The sequence below is a fragment of the Dreissena polymorpha genome, chromosome 1 (assembly GCF_020536995.1).
Source record: "Dreissena polymorpha isolate Duluth1 chromosome 1, UMN_Dpol_1.0, whole genome shotgun sequence".
Lineage (NCBI taxonomy): Eukaryota > Metazoa > Mollusca > Bivalvia > Myida > Dreissenidae > Dreissena > Dreissena polymorpha.
The window spans coordinates 184,927,851-184,949,148 of NC_068355.1; the positions used below are offsets into that span (position 1 = coordinate 184,927,851).

The 21,298-nt window shown below is 35.5% G+C and overlaps 4 protein-coding genes across 4 annotated transcripts in view; 3 read left to right on the forward strand and 1 right to left on the reverse strand.

Annotated features, from left to right (window-relative positions):
- LOC127864235 (uncharacterized) overlaps positions 1 to 21,298 on the forward strand; it is a 181,755-nt gene that overhangs the window by 37,481 nt on the left and 122,976 nt on the right. The gene's annotated exons all lie outside the window — the stretch shown is intronic.
- LOC127864966 (uncharacterized) lies at positions 4,778 to 6,458 on the forward strand. Its single transcript, XM_052404858.1, has 2 exons — positions 4,778 to 5,483; positions 5,769 to 6,458. Exons 1-2 carry the CDS (start codon positions 5,466 to 5,468, stop codon positions 6,456 to 6,458), a joined length of 708 nt encoding a protein of 235 aa, XP_052260818.1. The 5' UTR covers positions 4,778 to 5,465.
- Positions 12,871 to 16,170, forward strand: LOC127864977 (uncharacterized). Its single transcript, XM_052404859.1, has 4 exons — positions 12,871 to 13,362; positions 13,924 to 14,230; positions 14,769 to 15,517; positions 16,099 to 16,170. The coding sequence occupies exons 1-4, from the start codon at positions 13,042 to 13,044 to the stop codon at positions 16,168 to 16,170; spliced, it is 1,449 nt and encodes a 482-aa protein (XP_052260819.1). The 5' UTR covers positions 12,871 to 13,041.
- LOC127864990 (uncharacterized) lies at positions 19,427 to 20,484 on the reverse strand. The gene is made up of 3 exons (XM_052404860.1): positions 20,187 to 20,484; positions 19,807 to 19,930; positions 19,427 to 19,619 (listed from the first exon to the last, which is right to left on the reverse strand). The coding sequence occupies exons 1-3, from the start codon at positions 20,395 to 20,397 to the stop codon at positions 19,427 to 19,429; spliced, it is 528 nt and encodes a 175-aa protein (XP_052260820.1). The 5' UTR covers positions 20,398 to 20,484.

Consider the following 21,298-nt stretch of genomic DNA (forward strand, 5'->3'; position numbering starts at 1 on the left):
AAATAAGCCGTCCAATGTCTCAACTGTTTTTTTATCGCGAGTTCAATAAACGTGTCAATTACGTCTTCGCTAATAGCTCCTACTACCCTCAGTTCGTTAGTTAAATTTTCGTGAGTAAAAAACCCACAAAAGTGTCAGTTATCAAAACGTACCGCTTATTTGTTATCACAAAGGTATTGATTAATTGCTTTATTAATTTGATTGTCGACACGTTATTTATTACGGTGGATGGTGCGGCGTGTTTTTAAAACTAGACGCCAGCGCAAGTTGGCAGTATGTCACGAGAAAAAAGTAAAATCGTACGAATTATTCCATGAAAAAAACGTAATCAAATATTTGTCCACATTGACAATCATTTTTTCTAGGTTAACCTTTTCCCGAAAATTTAACCGGTTAACTGGTCGTTTCGGTAGGTTAACCGGTTAACCTCTTGCATCCCTAGTAATAATTCATATGCGAATGTAAACTACATTGAACAATGGCTGGACACATTGTTACAATATATATGATATTTAAGTGTTGTTTTATTTATGATGTAATATAATATTTCCTATGTTTACAAGGTGCAATTGTAACACAGAATCATAAAGAGAAGGAATCAAAAATAAGGTTGTCTGTTAAACATCTTGTTTGGGAGTAATGTCGATTAGTCCATTTAAAACCGCATCAGTGTCAGACCGGCAAAATAACAAAATAATAAAAAGAAAGGAACCTTTCAATGTGCTGAAATATTGTCATAATTTCAAGTGTCTATAAGCGTCTCAAATTACTCATTGAGTGCTGTCAATTATGTCAAGACAAGGCTTGTGTTATCCCCATGTGTCTGTCCTCCTTCTAGCCTTTTGCGTCATCAATAGTCACCTTGTGAACACTGTATAGGCATCATTTATGACTCAATCTTCATGAAACTTGTCCACAACATGTATCACAATGATATCTTGGTTGACTTCACAACTGAATCACTTGGGGTTTAAAACAAGATCCCTTGATAAACTTAAAGTCAACGCTTCTTATTACTCTTAGTAGAAATCTCCTGGAATTAATGTAAGAAAAGCCATCGTTTTATTATGAGTCTACAATACTATAGAGAATAAATACATTGTACTCTATATTGCATACTATATGCAATTTTAAGTGTTCATTTTTATAACTATTTGTACTTGAATGCAATAGTTGAACAGAAAAGCTTTGTTAAATATTATTGAGTGCGCAGACTTATGTTAACAACTGGAAAAATAATTTAGCTGGCCTGTATCTACATGTATTTCTATGAAGTCAGTCAAGATCCACTACCGGTTATTCAGAAAACGGATGCAATCTTAATTTACTGCTATTTCCAGCCATCCACTATCTAAGTACTCCAGTCAACAATGATGTGTGATGACCTTGTGTTTTGCTGTAGCTGTCCTATCCAGGGGTTTTGACTTAGATTTTTTACCATTTTTGTATGCAGAGAGAAAATGTATGGCAGATATAATTGCGCACATGTTTATGTTTTGCATGTTCATGTTTTTGCATCTGCCTCCCATGTAAACGTTAGTAGATTTCACGCACACAATTCGACGATATCTGCAAGGCCCAGGATATTAAGTTCATAATTATAATTATTGATGTTTGCATAGCTATGACTATTTAAAGTAGTTAAGTAATGGAAATATGGCAGTTTATAGACGTAAATATATGTTTGATTTGGAGTGCTGAGATAATGCTGGAATAAGGCTTTTTACAGGACATTTTCCCCATCAGCATACCATTATTTATATATTTTTTTATATTTATTATTTATGTTTTTTTAAACACATTTTATTTCGTGATTGCATCTACATACAATATAAATATTCACAATAATGTTTTGCAATCAGACATAACACAACGGCAACAATAATATATGTTCTGCATCCAACATATATCTAAAGTTATTTGTGATATTCCACTGATGTAAATCTGGTGTGGTATTTCAATGATGTTAATATTGGTTAGTATGTCACTAATGTAAAGACAGGTTGGTATTCAACTGATGTTAATATGGGTTGGTATTTCACTGATGTCAATATGGCCGGTATTTCACTGTTGTAAATATTGGGTGGTATTTCAGATGTCAATATGGCAGGTGTTTCACTGATGTTAATATGGGTTGGTTTTTCATTGATGTCAATATGGCAGGTATTTCACTGATGTAAATATTGGTTGGTATTTCACTCATGTTTTATAACTACTGGGTATATCTCTCTCAATCTTTCACAGTTGGAAGGCTTTAATATGTATATGATTTTACAGATTTTTACCTGAAACATTTTTTGGCAGAATAATGGTCCTTTTTATCCCCCGCCAAGGCGGATGGATATAGAAATTGCGTTTTTCTGTCAGTTCGTCAGTTCGTCCATCCGTCTGTCGTAAAACTTGTTAGGGCTATATCAGAAACTATATAAGATATCAAAAGTGAACTTCGTGGGTGTGTAGATATCAATGAGGAAAAGTGCCATCCACAATAACCATAAATCGAACTTTCTTTAATACGAATTATTGCCCTTTGTTTGTTTGTTTTTCGTACCATGTAACATTTCAAGTCTATATACCATGCACGACTTCAACATGAAACAGGTATTATATCAATATTAATTAGGAGTAGTGCCATGACTAACGAGTTATTGTCCTTTGTTGTTTTTTAACATTGGAAATTTTCAGGGTTATATGTCAGATATGATAATTCATAGATGTGTGGAAATTAATGGATTGAAGTGACATGAACAATAACCATAACCCTGCATTTTCTGAACTAAGAGTTATTGCCCTTTGTTGTTTTTGTATGATGTAACCTTTCAAGGCTATATCTCAGATAAAATACAAGTTTTTAACATGAAATTTTATGGGTGTAAAAATATCAATGAGCAATTGGGAGAACACATAAAACAATTACCCTATACTTATTTATTATGAGTATACCTTTCTATCAAAACATTTGCACCCACCTACAACACAATTTATTTGGCTAGAACGTGCTTGTTCTTTTTTAGCTCATCTATTTTTTGAAAAAAAATTATGAGCTATTGTCATCACCTTGGCGTCGGCGTCCGGTTAAGTTTTGCGTTTAGGTCCACTTTTCTCAGAAAGTATCAATGCTATTGCATTCAAACTTGGTACACTTACTTACTATCATGAGGGGACTGAGCAGGCAAAGTTAGATAACTCTGGCTTGCATTTTGACAGAATTATGTGCCCTTTGTATACTTAGAAAATTGAAAATTTTGGTTAAGTTTTGTGTTTAGGTCCATTTTATTCCTTAAGTATCAAAGCTATTGCTTTCATACTTGCAACACTTACTAACTATCATAAGGGGACTGTGCAGGCAAAGTAATGTAACTTTTACTGACATTTTGACAGAATTATGTGCCCTTTTTATACTTAGATAATTGAAAATTTGGTTAGGTTTTGTGTTTAGGTCCACTTTATTCCTACAGTATCAAAGCTATTGCTTTCATACTTGCAACACTTATTATCTATCATAAGGGGACTGTGCAGGCAAAGTTATGTAGCTCTGACTGGCATTTGGATGGAATTATGGGCCCTTTATACTTAGAAAATTGAAAAAATGGTTAAGTTTTGTGTTTTGGTCCACTTTACCCCTAAAGTATCATAGATATTGCTTTCATACTTGGAACACTCGCAAACTATCATAAGGGTACAGTAAATGGACAAGTTGCATAACTCTGGTTGTTATTTTTACAGAATTATGGCCCTTTTTTGACTTAGTAACTTTGAATATATGGTTAAATTGTGTGTTTCCATCCACTTAACTTCTAAAGTATCAAGGCTATTGCTTTCAAACTTCAAATACTTTCATGCTATCATGAGGTTACTGTACCTGGCAAGTTGAATTTTACCTTGACCTTTGAATGACCTTGACTCTCAAGGTCAAATTATTAAATTTTGCTAAAATTGCCAAAACTTCTTTATTTATGATTAGATTTGATTGATACGTTGACAAAACTACTCTTACCTGACATACCACAATAGACTCCACCCAAACCATCCCCCCCGTGCCCCCCCATCCACCCGAATCTCCCCCCCTATTTTTTTTTTTTTTTTTTTTTTTTTTAAGATCATCTCACAAACGACCACCACACCCTCACACTATACCCCCCCACCCTACCCCCCAATTTTTGTGTTTTTTTGAAACGGTTAAAAAACACAAATACACTATACACTACGCGACCCTTGATTTTTGCCTAATTAGCGAAGTCAAGGCGGGCATTTTGCTTTTTGGGTGTAAAATCACCGCGATTTCACATGACTCGTCACTCCGACGTCGCGCGAGAGCAAGATAATCTTCGCGCTAAATCCCCTCAATGTTGTGGAGATTCGCTGCGATTCGCCGCAATTCGCCGTGATTGCAGTGGATATCATTGACATCGATGATTCGCCAATTCATGCATATAAACCGAATCGTATTGATAACTGTATACATAACGCTTTTCTATTGTTCACAATTATCAAATAATCCAACATAATTGCAACATCACTTACCAAAAAATAATCGTAAACATTTATGACGGTAAATATGTTTGAGAATTTCATTAACACAACTATATGACTACGCCATTTATCAGAAGTGTAAAGAGTATAGTGCATAATGTGGAAAACAGCTTTTATTGGACGAGCGTATTTAAATTTAGATCTAATGCAATACGATCTTACAAAAAAAACGTTTTATTGCGTCATACGTCATAATGTAAAAAACGTTTTCCTCCTGGAAATTGTGCTATTCATGCATAATATCGCCCCATTGGTGCAAAAAGGTACCATATGACATTTTGGTCAAAAATGACATTTTAGTATATTTCATTAGGATTTTGTATAATCTACATTCTGTAAAAATATCTAAGCTGTATCTTGTAAGGTTCCAAAGATATAGGATTATGTAAAAAGGTACCAAGTGAAAAATGCAACATTTGTTTGTGCAAAAAGGTACCATATGACACATGGTACCTTGTTGCACCAAGGGTGTGTGGAAAATTTAAATAAATATCAGTGCAAAAAGGAACCATATGACACATGGTACCTTGTTGCACCAAGGGTGTGTGGAAAATTTAAATAAATATCAGTGCAAAAAGGAACCATATGACACATGGTACCTTTTTGCAGACATGAAATGAATGTGTCCACATTTTTTTTTATATCAATATGTTTAGTTGGTACCTTTTAGCACAACTATGAATACACTATCCAGACCCAGGTAACAATCAATTGGTTTATGTTGTTCCTTTTGCCTCAGCAATGAATACACATTCCAGACACTGATAACACTATCAAACTATCCTGTTACCCTAAGTTGTCTTGTTATTAGCAGATGATAATTATGAGGGTGAAGTGTTTGCACCTTCATTTGGTGATTATTAAAGTGAAGAGAGCAGACAAATACTGAGATTTTATACATATGACTTTGTACACGTTATTCATAGAAGGAGATGGAAAATAATAAATATGTAAGTATATTTTTTTGCCAAATTAAATTCATATACCAGTTAGTAATGGAAACAATGAAAACATAATACCCAATATAATACTTGCATCCTTTTTGAAAGAGTTGATTTCTTTCCTATATGGTAGTAATTTATTTCTGGGAGCAGTCACAAGAAGAACATACTTTAAATATGTACTAACGTTTCAAAAGGTAGCTTGTAATTTCACAGTTTTTACAGAAATAAGTTTTAATTTTATTTAAACAGTATAATCAATAGATTCACTTTATGTTGGTATTTGCTTAACAGATAGAAGTCGAGGTTTGGTCCGATGAAGAAGTTTATCATACATTTACACAAGAGGAACTTTTTGGACCTGTGATAGCAACGCAAACAAAAGACAATGATTCCGACACTACAGATTCGGAAGATATTCCATTAGCTGATCTTGGTAGAAAAAAGAAGCAACCAGTTAAAAGGAAACTTATCCAAAGTGATAGCGAATCAGATCATGATGATAGTGCTGATGATGAAAATTATGATCCTAACAAAGATGAGATCAATTCAACTGATTCAGAATTCAATGTTAAGAAGGTGAAGACAAAAGAAAAGAGACGTGTGCTAATGAACAAGCAAAGAGAAACTGCATGGAAAAAGAAAACCAAGAAATTGAAAATTCGAAAGAAAAATAATAAAAGGAGAATAAGTCAAAGTGTACTTGCCAAGAAATTGAGAGATAAAATAATATTGTTGCAAAACAGACGAAAGGTAGCCAGTGTAGCGGTTAATAGAGCACAGAAAATCAGCCAACATAATTGCACAATCCAGGCTATGATCAGAAAAGCCCATACAGGACGACTTGACACACTTCTTGCTTGTAATGAGCTGCGCAGGGTCAGTATTAATGGAGATGGAAACTGTTTTTTCACGTCATTGAAAACAAGTGGAAAAATTGCTGAAAGTGCGTCTGAAATCAGATCAATGTCTGTGACTTCATGACAACAAACGCAGACAAATATATATCTTTCTGTACTAGAAAGGATATGTTTAGTAAGGTGGAATTTCTCAATGAACTTGAACTGTTGAAAACAAGAGGACAATGGAATTTAGACATAGCAGACATTGTTCCTTTGGCCACAGCAAACTTTTACGGAAGTGTTGTTCGAATATATTCAAGTTCAATATCAACACCAGTGATTGACATAAAACCTGAACAAACAACAGAGAAAGTAATCAATCTAGCTTACATAGCAGTTCGAGGACAGGAGCACTATGATGCCATTGATATAATTTCAAATGACAGTGATGCTAAACGTGACACAGATCCTACATGGGAGGTTGCAAGGGAATCTCTTCCTTCCACACCAAATGATGAATCATGCCATGCAAATATGCCTGTCGAAACAACCCCACACAAACGTGCTTCATACAGAAGTCCTCCTAAGAAGCATTCAAGTCGAAAGAAAACACGGAACCCAGAAAAGTGGAAGCGGAATGTTAGAAAATTATTGAAAAGTGAAGGGAAGGAATATGTTTCTGCAACTGGGAGAGTTGTTGCCCCGAAAAAGGTCCACCATCATAGTTGCCTCAAATGTCGTTTCAAGTGTAGCGAGAAATTTACTGAAGAGCAGCGGGAAGACATATTTCAATTGTACTATTCTTTGGGAAGTTATGAGCGCCAAAGACAGTATATCTGTGACATGGTACAAAAAAGCGCAACAAAAAGGAAAGTTACAGGCAAGAGATCTATAGCGCAGAAGTATTTCATGATACATAATGACCGGAAAGAACGCGTTTGTAGAAACTTCTTTATGAAAACATTGGACATCAACAGGAAAACAATTGATTACACTCTTAAAAAGAAGAAACATGGGGCATTTGTTGCGACTGATATGAGAGGAAAAGATCCATCTGTAAACAAATTAGATTCATGTACAGTTGAAATTGTAAAAAAACACATTGAATCATTTCCAAAAATGGAATCTCACTACACACGAAAATCTTCAAAGAAACAATACCTAGCACATGACTTAAACATTAAACAAATGTGGAAATTATATGTCAAAGATTGTGAAAAGAAAGGAATAACCAGTGTGAAGCAATCAATGTATAGAAAGATTTTTTGAGAAAATTACAATTTATCTTTTTTCAAACCTAAAAAGGACCAGTGCTCCTTCTGTACTTTATATGACAGAAGAAAGGCAGCAGGCACAGTAAATGAAACACTGCAAAAAGAATATGATGAACATCAAGTACAAAAGGAAAGAGCGCGTGAAGAAAAAACAAAGGATAAAGAAAGAGCTAAGACAGACAAGAGTGTGTATGTAGCAACATTCGATCTGCAGGCAGTTCTTACAACACCATGTTCTTTAGTGAGTGAACTCTACTATTCAAGGAAACTATGCTGCTTTAACCTCACTATATATTCCTTAGGAGACAAGCAAGCTGTCTGTCATGTATGGGATGAAACCCAATGTAAACGGGGAGCATGTGAAATCGCCACATGCTTATTAAAGAACACATTATCTGTCTGCCATAGAAGCAATGTCAATGAAATAATATATTTTTCTGATACATGTGGAGGTCAAAATCGGAATCAGTATGTAACTGCGTCACTGTTGTATACCATATCGCAAGTACCAAACCTGAAAGCCATTAGCCACAAATTTCTACTTTCAGGCCATTCCCAAATGGAATGCGATTCAGTCCATTCAACCATTGAACGTGCCAAAAAAGTAACGCCAGTGTATGTTCCATCCCAATGGTGCACTTTAATTTCTCTGGCAAGAAAATCACAGCCATATGTAACTATACCAATGAAATACAATCATGTAATGGACTTCAAAGACTTTGTAAAGAAACATTGTACAAACCTAAAAACATCAGTCACTGGACAAAGAATAAACTGGCTTAAGGTAAAGTGGATACAAGTGCGAAGGGACAATCAAAGATCAGTATTTGTGAACTACAGCTTTGACGTCAACCAATTTCAGGAAATTCAAGTACAGAAAACAACAAGAAAACAGAAAGGTGTTCATAACACATGGCCAACTTGTGAGTCAGATTTAAAGCGTTGTTACGACACAAAACTGCCAATATCGATTCAAAAGAAAAATGACCTTGTTAATTTATGCTCAAAAGAAATCATTCCTGAGGAGTTTCATTCTTATTACGAGTCCTTACCGACGAGCAGTAAGGAAAAGGATTTTGTTCCTATGGAGTCAGATGAGGAAGATACTGATATCGAGTGAAGAATGTTGACATTGTGGATATTACGGGTGCTGTACATTTATGTCAAAAACTGAAATTTGCAAGATTCACTTTCAAAAATACTATTGTTTTTTAATCTCAACAATACTTTTTATTGTTTAACTTTACAGATGTGTCACATCTTTATAGATGTTTATACTTCACTGTTGTTAATAAAGTGTAATCATCATATTCACTTTCCAGTTTTGTGTGGTGCAAAAAGGTACCATATGTCATATGGTACCTAATTGTGCCTTTTTAGAATACAATCTACATAAATAGTTCGTGCAAAAAGGAGCTAAGTGTGCATATGGTACCTTTTTGCATTTTGTTTACCTTAATATTGAATTATGCAAAAAGGAACCATATGACATAATTGATCAATTATCGCTTATTGATAAATGTAACATGTTCAATTTTTGCAAGGATGAAGGTTGTATTTATATCTAACCATATGCACAATTGCAGTCCTGAGTTGTATGTAGTAAATTAGATATTCACTTTCAAATCTTTAAACGCGTTTTTCTCAAAACTATGAAAATGTCACTTGGTACCTTTTTGCACCAATGGGGCGATATTATCAAAACATTTTTTCGACACGTAAAGCATTGTAACAAATTAATATACAATTCAAAACAATTATACCATAAGTATTAATCTTCCGTTAAATTCCCAAATGAGAATAATAATTTATAATCCGAAACACACTTCCAATGTTTTAATGTTAACACGACGTTTGCAAATGCTTCCAATATAGCCATCAAGTATATTTCCCGACAAAAGAGCGCGAAAATTATGCGGCAATGTACAAAGTCAAGGTATAGAGTGTGCAAGTTTTGATTTTTTATACAAACTGCGTAGCGCAGAGAACATTGAATTCTGTTGATTTCGGTTAAATGTTTCTTTGATATTTTAAAAACAGTTATATCGCCAACAATTTGATATTTCTTTTAAAGTCATATCAAATCAAACACGCCGTATCCGTATTGTTACTGAAAGAAGTAAAACATAATACCTTGACTTGAATAGTTTTTTTGTTGTGACAGACCATCTGAGTAAACGCCGAAAAATATATACAAACTGTTATTTTTTGTCAATGCCCTTTGATCCATTATCACACTAAATTGGCACCGCCATCTTGTTGTTTCTGTGTTTGTCACATCTTTTCAGAGTTTGAACACGTACAAAGAGTGCCAATTAGACACTAGAATAAACACTATCACCCGCTGGACAGTACACAATAAATAATCAAATGTTGAGAGTTTTTTGTTTTGGACGTGAAAACCCAGAGAAATGCATGTACATTATACATCATCATATTAATTGAACTTTGCGAATGCTTAGTGCTACGTTGATATACTCGTTTTTTTTTCAGCAAAACAAACACAATGTTTAATGGCTTTAATATATAGGCAATGATGTAATAACAACATATTATATAACACGATATTTAATAACATGTACTTAAAAATAGAACAGTAATGTATTTCCGATTTCCGGCTTATCAAGCATTGTGAATGTATGTACAATGCTCTGAAATGTAACACGAGTTATCCGCATTGAAGCCTGAAACAGAAAATAAATAAGTATAGCATAATTTAGTCCAAATAAATAGACGTAATCGGTAAGACGTAATCTACCGATTACATTTAAACTCTAAATGAAAGTGTTACTTAAACAATTTTCCGTGCCTTAAGGCGCGAATATTTTGCTAAACACTGTTAACAAAAGGGCTACACGTTATAATTCTTAATGAAATGCAAAAATAAGTATTAACATAATTAATAACGTCAATAAACACACACGGTAAGATCAAAGTTTAAAAGGAAAACTTATATCATATATCTCGTAAATTACCAAATTATTAGTTTCGTCTAAATCAAATACCATGTATAGAGAAACAAGGTATTTATAACCGACCAATGATGAAACACTATGCAACTTTCAATTTACACAGTGCTACGCTACATGTATATGGCAACAATATGGAATTTGAACAGTGGTAGTGTATTCGGGCCTGGAATATAATTGATTGTAAGTTTTAATTAACATTCTGCTAATGCAATCAGTTAAATAATGTTTACTTGTTATGTTCAATAATTATTGCATGATCATTCTGCGCTGTTATATCAGTTTGGAGCCGTTAAAGCTTCCGACATTACTTCATCAAGTTCATGTCGGAACAGGAGTATTTTAGCTTATACAAAAGCTTTCTTATTGCAATGTATAATGTAAGTGTATACATATATGTTACAGGTACATGTAATGTAGTGTAACGATGTAAATCGCTAAAAAAGGGGAATCACGGCGGTTCGCTGTGATTTGCGCCGATTCGTGCTGATTGCGCAACAGCGAGATACATCGCGCGATGGTCGCCGAGACATCACCCAAATTTTCTTGTCGCTCGGAAACACCGCGATTTGTCACGTTGCATCGATTGCGGTGATGCAAGAATCGCGGCAAAAATCACGGGTTGCGTAGTGTACACCCCTCTTCACTCCACCCCTCCCTCCTTTGTGATTGAAAATGATAGTCCCTTCACCTTTAAAAAGAAAATAGATGAGCGGTCTGCATCCGCAAGGCGGTGCTCTTGTTAACTCACCTAAGCACAAATGCGATGAGCTATGGTAGTAGCTGGTTGAATGGCGTGTCGTCTGTTGTCACTTGTGAGAGGTCAGTTGTTAATTAGCTTAAAAGGACATCTCCTGCAAACAGTACCAAAACAAAATAGCACAGTTTTATTATTTGTTATGTTACATCATCACGCGGCCTCTATAGTATTGTGCTCGAATCTAATCCAGCGACCAATTTAACAACCTGCTTTTAACGATCTCAGACCTGAAAGCGGTCGACGATAGTCTGTGCTTACTAAAGGCAGAAGTGGAGTAGAAATTGCGCAGTCTGAAGGCAGGGAAATCTCTGGGAGTCAGGGACAATTTCTTTCTGAGCTGATTAAGCACTGAGGAGAAGCCTAATGTGTTAATTATATTAAAGAAAGGAATTTTGATGTGTGGAGTGTTGCCAAAATTATGGCCTTTTGTCTGTTTTGTCCACTAAAGAATACAAATTTATATATAGTCTCAAAATGTTTTTTAATATTTCCCCTTTTACTTCTGTGTGAATCTTTCCCTAACTTCCATAGTTTAATAACGTCAATGATCGTAAAGAACGGAATTTTGACAGCCACCAATTTGTGCTGAGTTTTGGCCCTTTGTGTTTTTGCCATTTAAAGAATAATTGTGGTCAGTAGATTTGTTTGGTGTCGGAATATGTACCTTGGGGGCATCAGTGTATGTGACACACTTCTAGTTTATTTTGTAGAATATATATGAAAATTATAAAATAACTTGTGTTACTGAACTCTCCTTTAAATGCTTGAATAAATGTACTCAAAGTTTGACAACTGAAGAACCATCATATGTACATGTAATTATGTGATCATAAAGGAAGGAATTATTTTGGATGACCAATTTTTGCAGAGTTACGGCTGTTTCACATATTTTTCGTTGTTGATTTATATATGGGCTGGTATCTGTACAAAGGGGGTTTCATGAATGTTGGAAAAGGATGACACTTTCCGCTTTAATAATAGTTTTGTTTTCAAGAAAGTCTCTTCTAAGGGAAAATTTAGTTTTTTTGGAAAGTGTTGTCCCTGATTAGCCAGTGCGGTCTGTACATGCTAATCAGGGATGACAGTTTACGCACACACATTTAACCCCTTTTAAAATAGCACTGCTTATATATATATATACTGTATATATATATATATATATATATATATATATACTTCTTTAAATATTTTGACACTGTGTACTAATTGTTTAAGTATTCAGTGTAGTAAGATGATTTTTCGGTGATAATATTCATTTGATTAGTGGATTTGCCTGTGTCCAAAATATGGGACATAATTGTACATGGCATATCTAGGTCTGTATGATATGGACTGAAAACAACTCATAATTGAGTGTTGTATAATAACTAATTGGCTGCTTTCTTAGTTGCATTTTGCATAATTGTTGACTCATTTTTGGGTAGGAACTTCAGAATTTAGTTGTGCAGACTTCAGACTTCAGCCTGATGAGCAACACTTCTTTTCCAGGGAATTTTAAAGCTAGAAAATATTCAATTTATTGAACCTTTCAGTAGAAAACTTTGCTATAGATAGTTCCCGTGATAATAGCAGGTGCGCGCTGACAGGAAGTGTCCGCCATTTTGTTTGGCAAAACACACAATCGATAGCGCTATCTACATTTACATCTATATCAGATTAATTTTCGTCAATTGTCGTCTTTCTAGAAAAATACTGACTAAGAAGAAATTATTGAATGCTTAAATGGCAGATAAGCATTCATTAAACTCGTACAAGGATCGCCTAGAAGCGAAGGAAAGGACAAGATACGAGGAAAAAATATCCTTGATAGGCGGAAGAGATCCGTACGCTTTGAGTAAGGGCGATCTCGTCAGTGACAATAAATGTCTGCCATCAGTCACATACATTGACATTGTGAATTATTTGATTAACACTAAAAGTGCATATACATTTGAGCAGCTGAAAGCGTACAAATCTATGGAAGCAATCAACCAGTTGAGCTGTGGTTGGGTTCGTGACGTACAGAGCATGACTGTAAATGACAATGTTTTGGTGACTGCAAAGGTTAGTAAAGTCTATGCAATTGTCGTGTTATCTATATCTAGCATCAAATATAAATTATATTAAATAATTTTTTTTTAATTTAAGTAAATAGTTTTTACCAGAACAATCACATATGTAGTCATTACATAAAAGAAATTAAATGGGAAAACATTCTGGCTTGAGGGGGTGCAGGAAATCATACCAGTGCCTTGATGGCCCGGCGGTATAGTGTCTGTTTCAAATGCAGGATCGAGGTTGTGGGGTCGGTCCTTGGCCAAGGCATACCAATATTATACTAGTGGCTCACAAGCGAATACCATGTATGTCGCAATACATTTATAACTGTAACGGTACAGCTAATCAAACCTATTCTGTATTCTTACTTGTTATTTGTTTGTTACATTAATAAATGCTTCTGTATCTTCTAATTTAACTTCTTACAGAGAACATATTGTGAAGGTATACTGAAACCAATGAAATATATATAGGGATCAGTTTCTGTTAACCTCCTGGTGTTCTGTTTCTGTATATTATTATACTTTATGAATTATTGTTATATACATTTATTTCAATTTCTCTTAGGTTCGACACTCCCAGCAGATGAACGCAACACCACTTCATCCTTGGGTCATCGCCAATAAAGACGGTATGGTAGAGGCAGCACATTGCGACTGCAAAGCTGGTCTTGGGGAGACTTGTAGCCATGTCGGAGCCTTGCTTTTCCACATAGAGGCTATACATCGCCTCATGTCCCGCAGAACTGTGACACAGGAAAAGGCTTACTGGTCCATGCCTTCAGCAGTCGACAAGGTGCCCTATGCTGAAATTCGGGATATCGATTTCACTTCTGTGTCAACCAAGAAAAGGCGTCTTGACAGAGTTATTAATGGTATGTAGATAAACTAATTATGAGTGGCGTTATACACCTTAATCAAGGCTTATCTTAACTAAAAGTCTGTAAGGAACACTTGCACTTTAGCTGCCCATGTAATAATGAGCTGATAAGGGACATAACTTTCTTTCTTAAAAAGTGATGTGTTTCCGGGGGCTGCAGCGACACACCCCTGCTTTGGCCTTGTACCAAAACCAGCGCATAACTGTGTATATGTATATACTAAATAATTATGAGCCGCCTCACTGGTAAAGGCACCGTAGGCAATCGCAATCAGTTCAGACCCAGGTCAGCCTGCACCAAAAAGCGCAGTCTGATCAGGATTGTGACTGTTCGATATTCAAGTTAGTAATTCTCAAGATGTTAAATAAAAAGTTTAAATCTTTGGAAGCATGTGTTATCTGGATCCAGACTGGTCACAATTATATTTAAGTCCTTTATCGTATGTGGGCCGTGACATGGCACATATGTGTTTCATTGTACAATTGAATATCTTTGTACATTTTTTTTATTGATGGGCACTGTTGTATTTCAGGTGAGGACGTTCAACAAGAGCGACAACCTTTGAAATTGCCATATGTACCTGAACCGACCGCACTAGAAAGGTGGGAGTTGTTGCGAGATTTGCATGCCTCAAACGCACGTTCCTCAGTTCTAACTGTGTCGTCTGGATTCCAGGATGAATTTATTCCGCACATTCTTCAAGATGGAAATCTTCCTCAGCCCCTTGTGGATCTACGGGATGACAAGTATTTAGATATGTCCCCGGAAGCTCTTAGAGCGTACTGTATTGAGCTCAGTAAAACTTTAACAGTGACGGAAGAGCAGGCAATAAATGTCGAAAGGCTCACTCGAGACCAGAGCAAATGTAAGGAGTGGTTTCGCTTTCGGTTAGGAAGAATAACCGCTTCCATCATGAAATCTGTGTGTACAACAAGCAGCGAGAATCCTGCCTTATCAACTGTATTGGCTGTATGCAGTACCAAGCGCTTCAGATCAAAAGCCACTGACTATGGGATTAAACAGGAAAACATTGCTCTGAAGGAATATGAAAAACGAATGAGGGCAGAACATGAGAACTTTACCATAACAAGATGTGGACTGTGTATCAACTCAGAGTACCCTTACATTGGTGCAAGCCCGGATGGTTTTGTGAAATGTGATTGCTGTGGTGAAGGTCTGGTTGAAATAAAGTGCCCTTTTACTGCAAAGGACCATGGCCTTGATAATATTCTATATCTATGTGATGGCAAGCTTAAGGACAATCACAAATACGCGTACCAAGTACAGACACAGCTCCTTGTATCCGGAAAGGATTATTGCGATTTTGTTGTATGGTCTCCATCGGATATATTTGTTCAAAGGATTGAACCCGATTCTTAACTTTGTGATGAAATTGTAGAAAAATCTCAGGCTTTCTTCACTCGTGCTATATTACCTGAACTGACAGGAAGTCTGATTTCCAGAGAAAGACTGCACAAGCAAACTCCGCGGACAGGAATATTGTTCAGTGATGTGTGCCCAAATGGTCCGCAAAGTGCTAATCAACATCCCAAAGCTGCTCAGCCCCTTTCCCAGGTGAAAATAAGTACCCAATCCATGTGTAATTCCTCTGTAAAAAGTGACGAGGACATCAGTCAGTTCGACGGGGCTTCTCAAGAATTACGTTGTGTTTGTGGTGATATTGCAGATAAAAACACTGAATGTACTGTGAAATGTGCAAATGAAAACTGTCCACATGGTTTCCTGCATTTTAAATGCATTTCAATCAAAAGAAAACCCAAACCCTCATATTACTGTCCATCATGCAGACATAAGATGTGGAAGTAATATCCACTTGTGATACTTAACTGTGATTGATACAGATACAAGTTTTTGTTGAGGATGACCATGGCATTGATATTTCTGAAAACATCTCGGAAGCAGACCAGACGTAATGAAACACAGCATCTGGTCTGTTTCCTAGCTGTTTGACATTCAGACAATATTTCTTTATGAAAATAAATGGGGCATAAAATATGCATTGTAGTATTATAAATTGTTTCTTTGATACTTAAAGGGGCCTTTTCACAGATTTTGGCATTTTTTAACTTATTCATTAAATGCTTTATATCGATAAATGTAAACATTGGATCGTAAAAGCTCCAGTAAAAAATCAAGAATAAAATTAAAAAAAGGAAAAGAACATTGCCCGGACCAGGTTTCGAACCAGTGACCCCTAGAGTCCTGCCCGAGTCCTGAAGTAAAAACGCTTTAGCCTACTGAGCTATTCCGCCAAGTACACATGCATGACGTATTTTATACCTTATATAAGCAATCTTCGTAGTTTCACAAAATTTAACGACAAAAACAGAACTCTCCAAATTATTCAATCGTTTCGCGTTGCAACGCTTTATAATTTTTAGGTTTTAAAATCGTCAAAAGATGCATATAATGGCTATATTAGAACATGGTAAATGTTCAGTATTACTGTTTCCTCACAAATATCATAACTAAAACGAAAATTTGCGAATCTGAAACAACTTTTTTCAATTTTGTCAATTTACCAAAGCGTGAAAAGATCCCTTTAAATAATATATCTTTCCTTTTTATAATTTTCATGAAAGAATGTAAATTATAAAAATAACTGTGTTTCAGGTAGTCATTAAATCAGGTTTTAAATTTAAGAATTTCTATTAAATCAGTAATGTATTATACTTCTTCTTTTACTTCTGAACATTTTTAAGCTAAAAAGATTGTACATTATTAGAATAATTTACAAACCACTACTATAAAGTTTTACTTTCATTTATACATGTATGCATTGACTTTATACTAATTAACAGCTTAAGTTTTAATCAGTTTTAGTTGCTTCCCACTTCATGATAACTGTGATATAACAAATATTTGGTATGTGTTATTTATGCATGTAATAACTGGTATGATATCTTGAAAGTGCAGTCTGATCAGGATTCAAACTGTTTGCTATTCAGTCAGTAAAACAAAGATGTTAACCCAATAGTCTGGATTTTTATAAGACTGTGTTTTTATAAGCAGGCTGATATGGATCAAAACTGGTCGCATTTGCCATAAGGTCTCTTTTCCCGTGACACTGTATGTCATGATATGCACATGTATGCCTGTCTCATCATTAATTAAATGTGCATTTCTTGCAAAGCTAAGGCCACATCAAATTGTTTACTTGTTTTTTTTTTAAAACAAATATGTATTTTTTTATGAAGCAAGCAAAAAAAAAAAAGAAATTTAGTTTTAATAATTTTTTTATTTATTTCATCAACAAGATTTATCCTCCGCTACAGATGCCAGAAATTCTATCGAAATTAAGCAACATATATGAACAGAAGCAAGCAAACAAATACTATATACATGCATAAGAACATTATGTTTTCCTTTTCTGAATAAATTAGAGCGAGTATCTTGTTATCAATTCGATGTGGCTGTCGTCTAATATATTATTCCTTTCATATAGCATGTGCTACTGTTTGCCTTAGTGCTATCAGCTTATGGTTTGCATGTTTGATGTTAAATAAATCTTGAATATTTTATGTTGTTGGTGTTACTTGTAAAGTATGCGTCCATTCATATAAAATTAGTTGCTTACGGCGATTGTGACCGATTTGGATTCGAAACCAGATCTGCCTCCACTTAAAAGCGTAGTCTCGCTTCTAGTCTGAGCAGAATCCAAACTGTTCGCCATTCAGTCAATAAAAAAAAATCACAGATCCAATCTGTTTGTTATTCAGTCAATAAAGCAATGCACAGGCTGATCTGGATCAAAACTGGTCACAATCACCTTAAGGTCCATTTTCCTGTGATGTGACTCATAAAGTTCTGAAATGTCTCAAGCACTGCACAAGAAAGAAAAATTGTGTTTATATATTTTATTAAGTGACATAAATAAATAAATATACATTACATAATCATTCTTTGAATATGTTACCACTAGTATGTAAAACTGATTCAGGTCGCCGCATAACCAAGCCTGGCATTTCAAGATGGTGTTATTTTAAAAATTATTTTTGCATTCATTCAAAATTATACAATATATACATGTTTAAATCGAAATGCAATATAAAGACGAAGCATAATCTTCTGTCACTTTAGACTTTTTCTTATGATATCTAGACAGTAATATATATCAGGTAGCACATACATTTCATATGATCCTTTAGATGTCACTTTCATGTTGTTTTGACAGTTACCTTCATAAAAAAACTTATTAATTGAACCCAACTACAGATTCATTCATGTTGGTTAACGCACAACAAACAGTAGCTATTTTATCAATTGCGGGAACACTTCCGTTTTGGTTCATGAAGTAGTCTATGGGAAGTTTATCTTGCAAGATGGTATATTTGCTGCGGACAAGACCTATGACTTTTTCAACATGGATTCTCACATGCGCAATTTTCCGAGTTGTTTCAACATCTATGGCTGACAACTGGGCCTTACCACGCATAAATGCTGGTATATTTATTTCCGCACAATGAACACCGACACTGTCTGCAATGTCAAAATCACGATCTGCTAAAACTAAATCACCTGGCAGAAGCTTGCCTAAAATACCAAAACCTTCAGTTATAGACTTTTCAGAGGCCCTGCCGCCCCACCCTGAAGAAAGAAATGAAATAGATCCTTGGGGTGTTATTCCAATCAAGAATTTAACAGTATTGTTATGTTTGTTATTGCTCCAAGTCTGAGCTCTTGCCATAAGTCCTTTAGGTCTTTGAATAAATATTTCAAAACAGTCAATTATGACAGCAGTTTTTTTGGAGAAGTGTGTTCTGAATTCCATTGGCATTGTCTTCTGTAACTCCTCTCTCTCTGGCCAGTAAATCAAGTGTTTCAGTCTGATGTACAGAATGTGTATCATGACTAGAAAAATCCTAGACACTGTTGATGTGGAGACACCAAACCTGTAAGCTAAGTCTTGCACCGGCATATTGAGTTTAAGGCGCATCAATGTCATTAAAATATCCCCAAGCCTATATTTTTTGTACAGATGAATGGAGTTACTATGTTGAGCACTATCACAAGGACGCGGAAGTTCGGCAGACCTGTATAGTATTTAACCTTTTCATTGTCATGTTCAAAACTTTCCTTTGACAGCTGATGTGCTTGCAATTCAGCTTTCAGCTGCATGTTCTCAGAGATCAGTCTTTGTATTTCACTATCTACCTGACTCTGTGTTACTCATGGAGTAGATGGGCTCTCCAAAAGTTCACTTTCGACAGAGTGATTAGGGGGCTTGGAAGTACTCTCAGAGGCAAGTGGCACGGCTGTGAATATTTCCTGAATCTCAGGCGATTCAGACTGTAACTCAATAAGTGCTCTGGCCACATGGTGCTTCTCTTGAACCTCATCCCTATCCAACTTCCTCTGGTATCTGAAATTAAACAGCATACTACAAATAACATGTACTTAGTATAGAGACAGACCAACTTACCAACACTGAGACTCACTGACTCTTGTACAATTCCAGTTTGAACCCATCAAATCCAGATAGCAGATTGGGTAGTCATTTTTCATGCATTTTCAGATCAAACCACATTTATCATACATGTATAGTGTACCTTTTTTTGTTAGTTTCTATCTTCTTCTCTTTCTTCAAAGATTTACTTGGTGTCAGGTCTTCTCCAAGAAGAAGTGTTGGGGCCCAATCAGGATTGGATCTTTCATACATACTAGACGGTTTGCCTGAAAAACAGAGAGTCATTAAAATTGAACTATCAAATAAGCATACGAGATGTTAATATTCTTAGTGCATTGTCATAGAAAAATGTACACTTGTTCAGAATCTGATCTATGCAAAGAAATATGCATTGACTGCACTTTACCGCTGCATGAGGTCTGAGCCAGCCTAACAATAACAATAACAGCCTAACATATCTATAAATAGAAAGCGCAGGCTTTAACTTGTAAAATAGAACATCAATATATCCATTTCAATTACCGTTTATGAAATGATCGGAGCAGATTTTCGAGTATTTTGTCGGCGCATCTTTCCGGTTGATATTTGCCAGCCACAGTCGTCGCCGATCTTCGCTCAAAGTTTTCGTGAAATCGCCTTCATTTTCTCTGACAGTTGGAATTGAATAGAAATCTCGTCTTACTGAATTATCTGCTCCATTGCAGCAACCTTTAACCCAACATGACACACCCATATTTTACTAAAAATAGATGAATTCGTCATCTGTAGTAGGTCAAGCGTAAGTGCGTTTGTTTGCCAAACAAAATGGCGGCGGTGTAAAAAGTACCTGGATGTGTGACGTCACATGAAAAATATGTATTTAAAGGGGCCGTTCAACATATTGGTAAATTGACAAAATTTTAAAAAAGTTCTTTCAGATTCGCAAATTTTCGTTTTTGTTATGCCCCCCCTCGAAGAAGAGGGGGTATATTGTTTTGCACATGTCGGTCGGTCTGTCCGTCCGTCAGTCCATCCACCAGATGGTTTCCGGATGATAACTAAAGAATGCTTAGGCCTAGGATCATGAAACTTCATAGGTACATTGATCATGACTGGCTGATGACCCCTATTGATTTTCAGGTCACTAGGTCAAAGGTCAAGGTCACAGTTACTCGAAACAGTAAAATGGATTCCTGATGATAACTCAAGAATTATTAGGCCTAGGATCATGGAACTTCATAGGTACATTGATCATGACTGGCAGATGACCCCTATTGATTTTCATGTCACTAGGTCAAAGGTTGAGGTCACAGTGACTAAAAACGTATTCACACACTGGCTGCCACTACAAATGACAGCCCATATGGGGGGCATGCATGTTTTACAAAACAACCCTTGTTATGATCTTTTTGAGGAAATAGTAATACTGACAATTTACCATGCTCTTAAATATCCATTATATGCATCTTTTGACGATTTGAAAACCTGAAAATTATAAAGCGTCATGTGACGCAAAACGATTGAATAATTTGGAAAGTTTTGTTGTTGTAGTTATATTTTGGGAAACTACAAGGATTGCTTATATAGGTAAAAAATACATCTGGTCTAATCATGAGCATGGATGGTCTAGTGGTTTAGGTGGGAGACTTTTTACT

Bases quoted from the DNA above. Each gene is read 5' to 3' on its own strand.
- LOC127864977 (XM_052404859.1), top strand. From the start codon at position 13,042: ATGGCAGATAAGCATTCATTAAACTCGTACAAGGATCGCCTAGAAGCG. The intron at 13,363-13,923 runs GTTAGTAAAGTC...AATTTCTCTTAG, and splicing joins ATGTTTTGGTGACTGCAAAG to GTTCGACACTCCCAGCAGAT. The intron at 15,518-16,098 runs GTACAGACACAG...TGATTGATACAG, and splicing joins ATCACAAATACGCGTACCAA to ATACAAGTTTTTGTTGAGGA.
- LOC127864990 (XM_052404860.1), bottom strand. From the start codon at position 20,397: ATGGGTGTGTCATGTTGGGTTAAAGGTTGCTGCAATGGAGCAGATAAT. The intron at 19,931-20,186 runs GTAATTGAAATG...TCTGTTTTTCAG, and splicing joins CTCCGATCATTTCATAAACG to GCAAACCGTCTAGTATGTAT. The intron at 19,620-19,806 runs GTACACTATACA...GTTTAATTTCAG, and splicing joins ATAGAAACTAACAAAAAAAG to ATACCAGAGGAAGTTGGATA.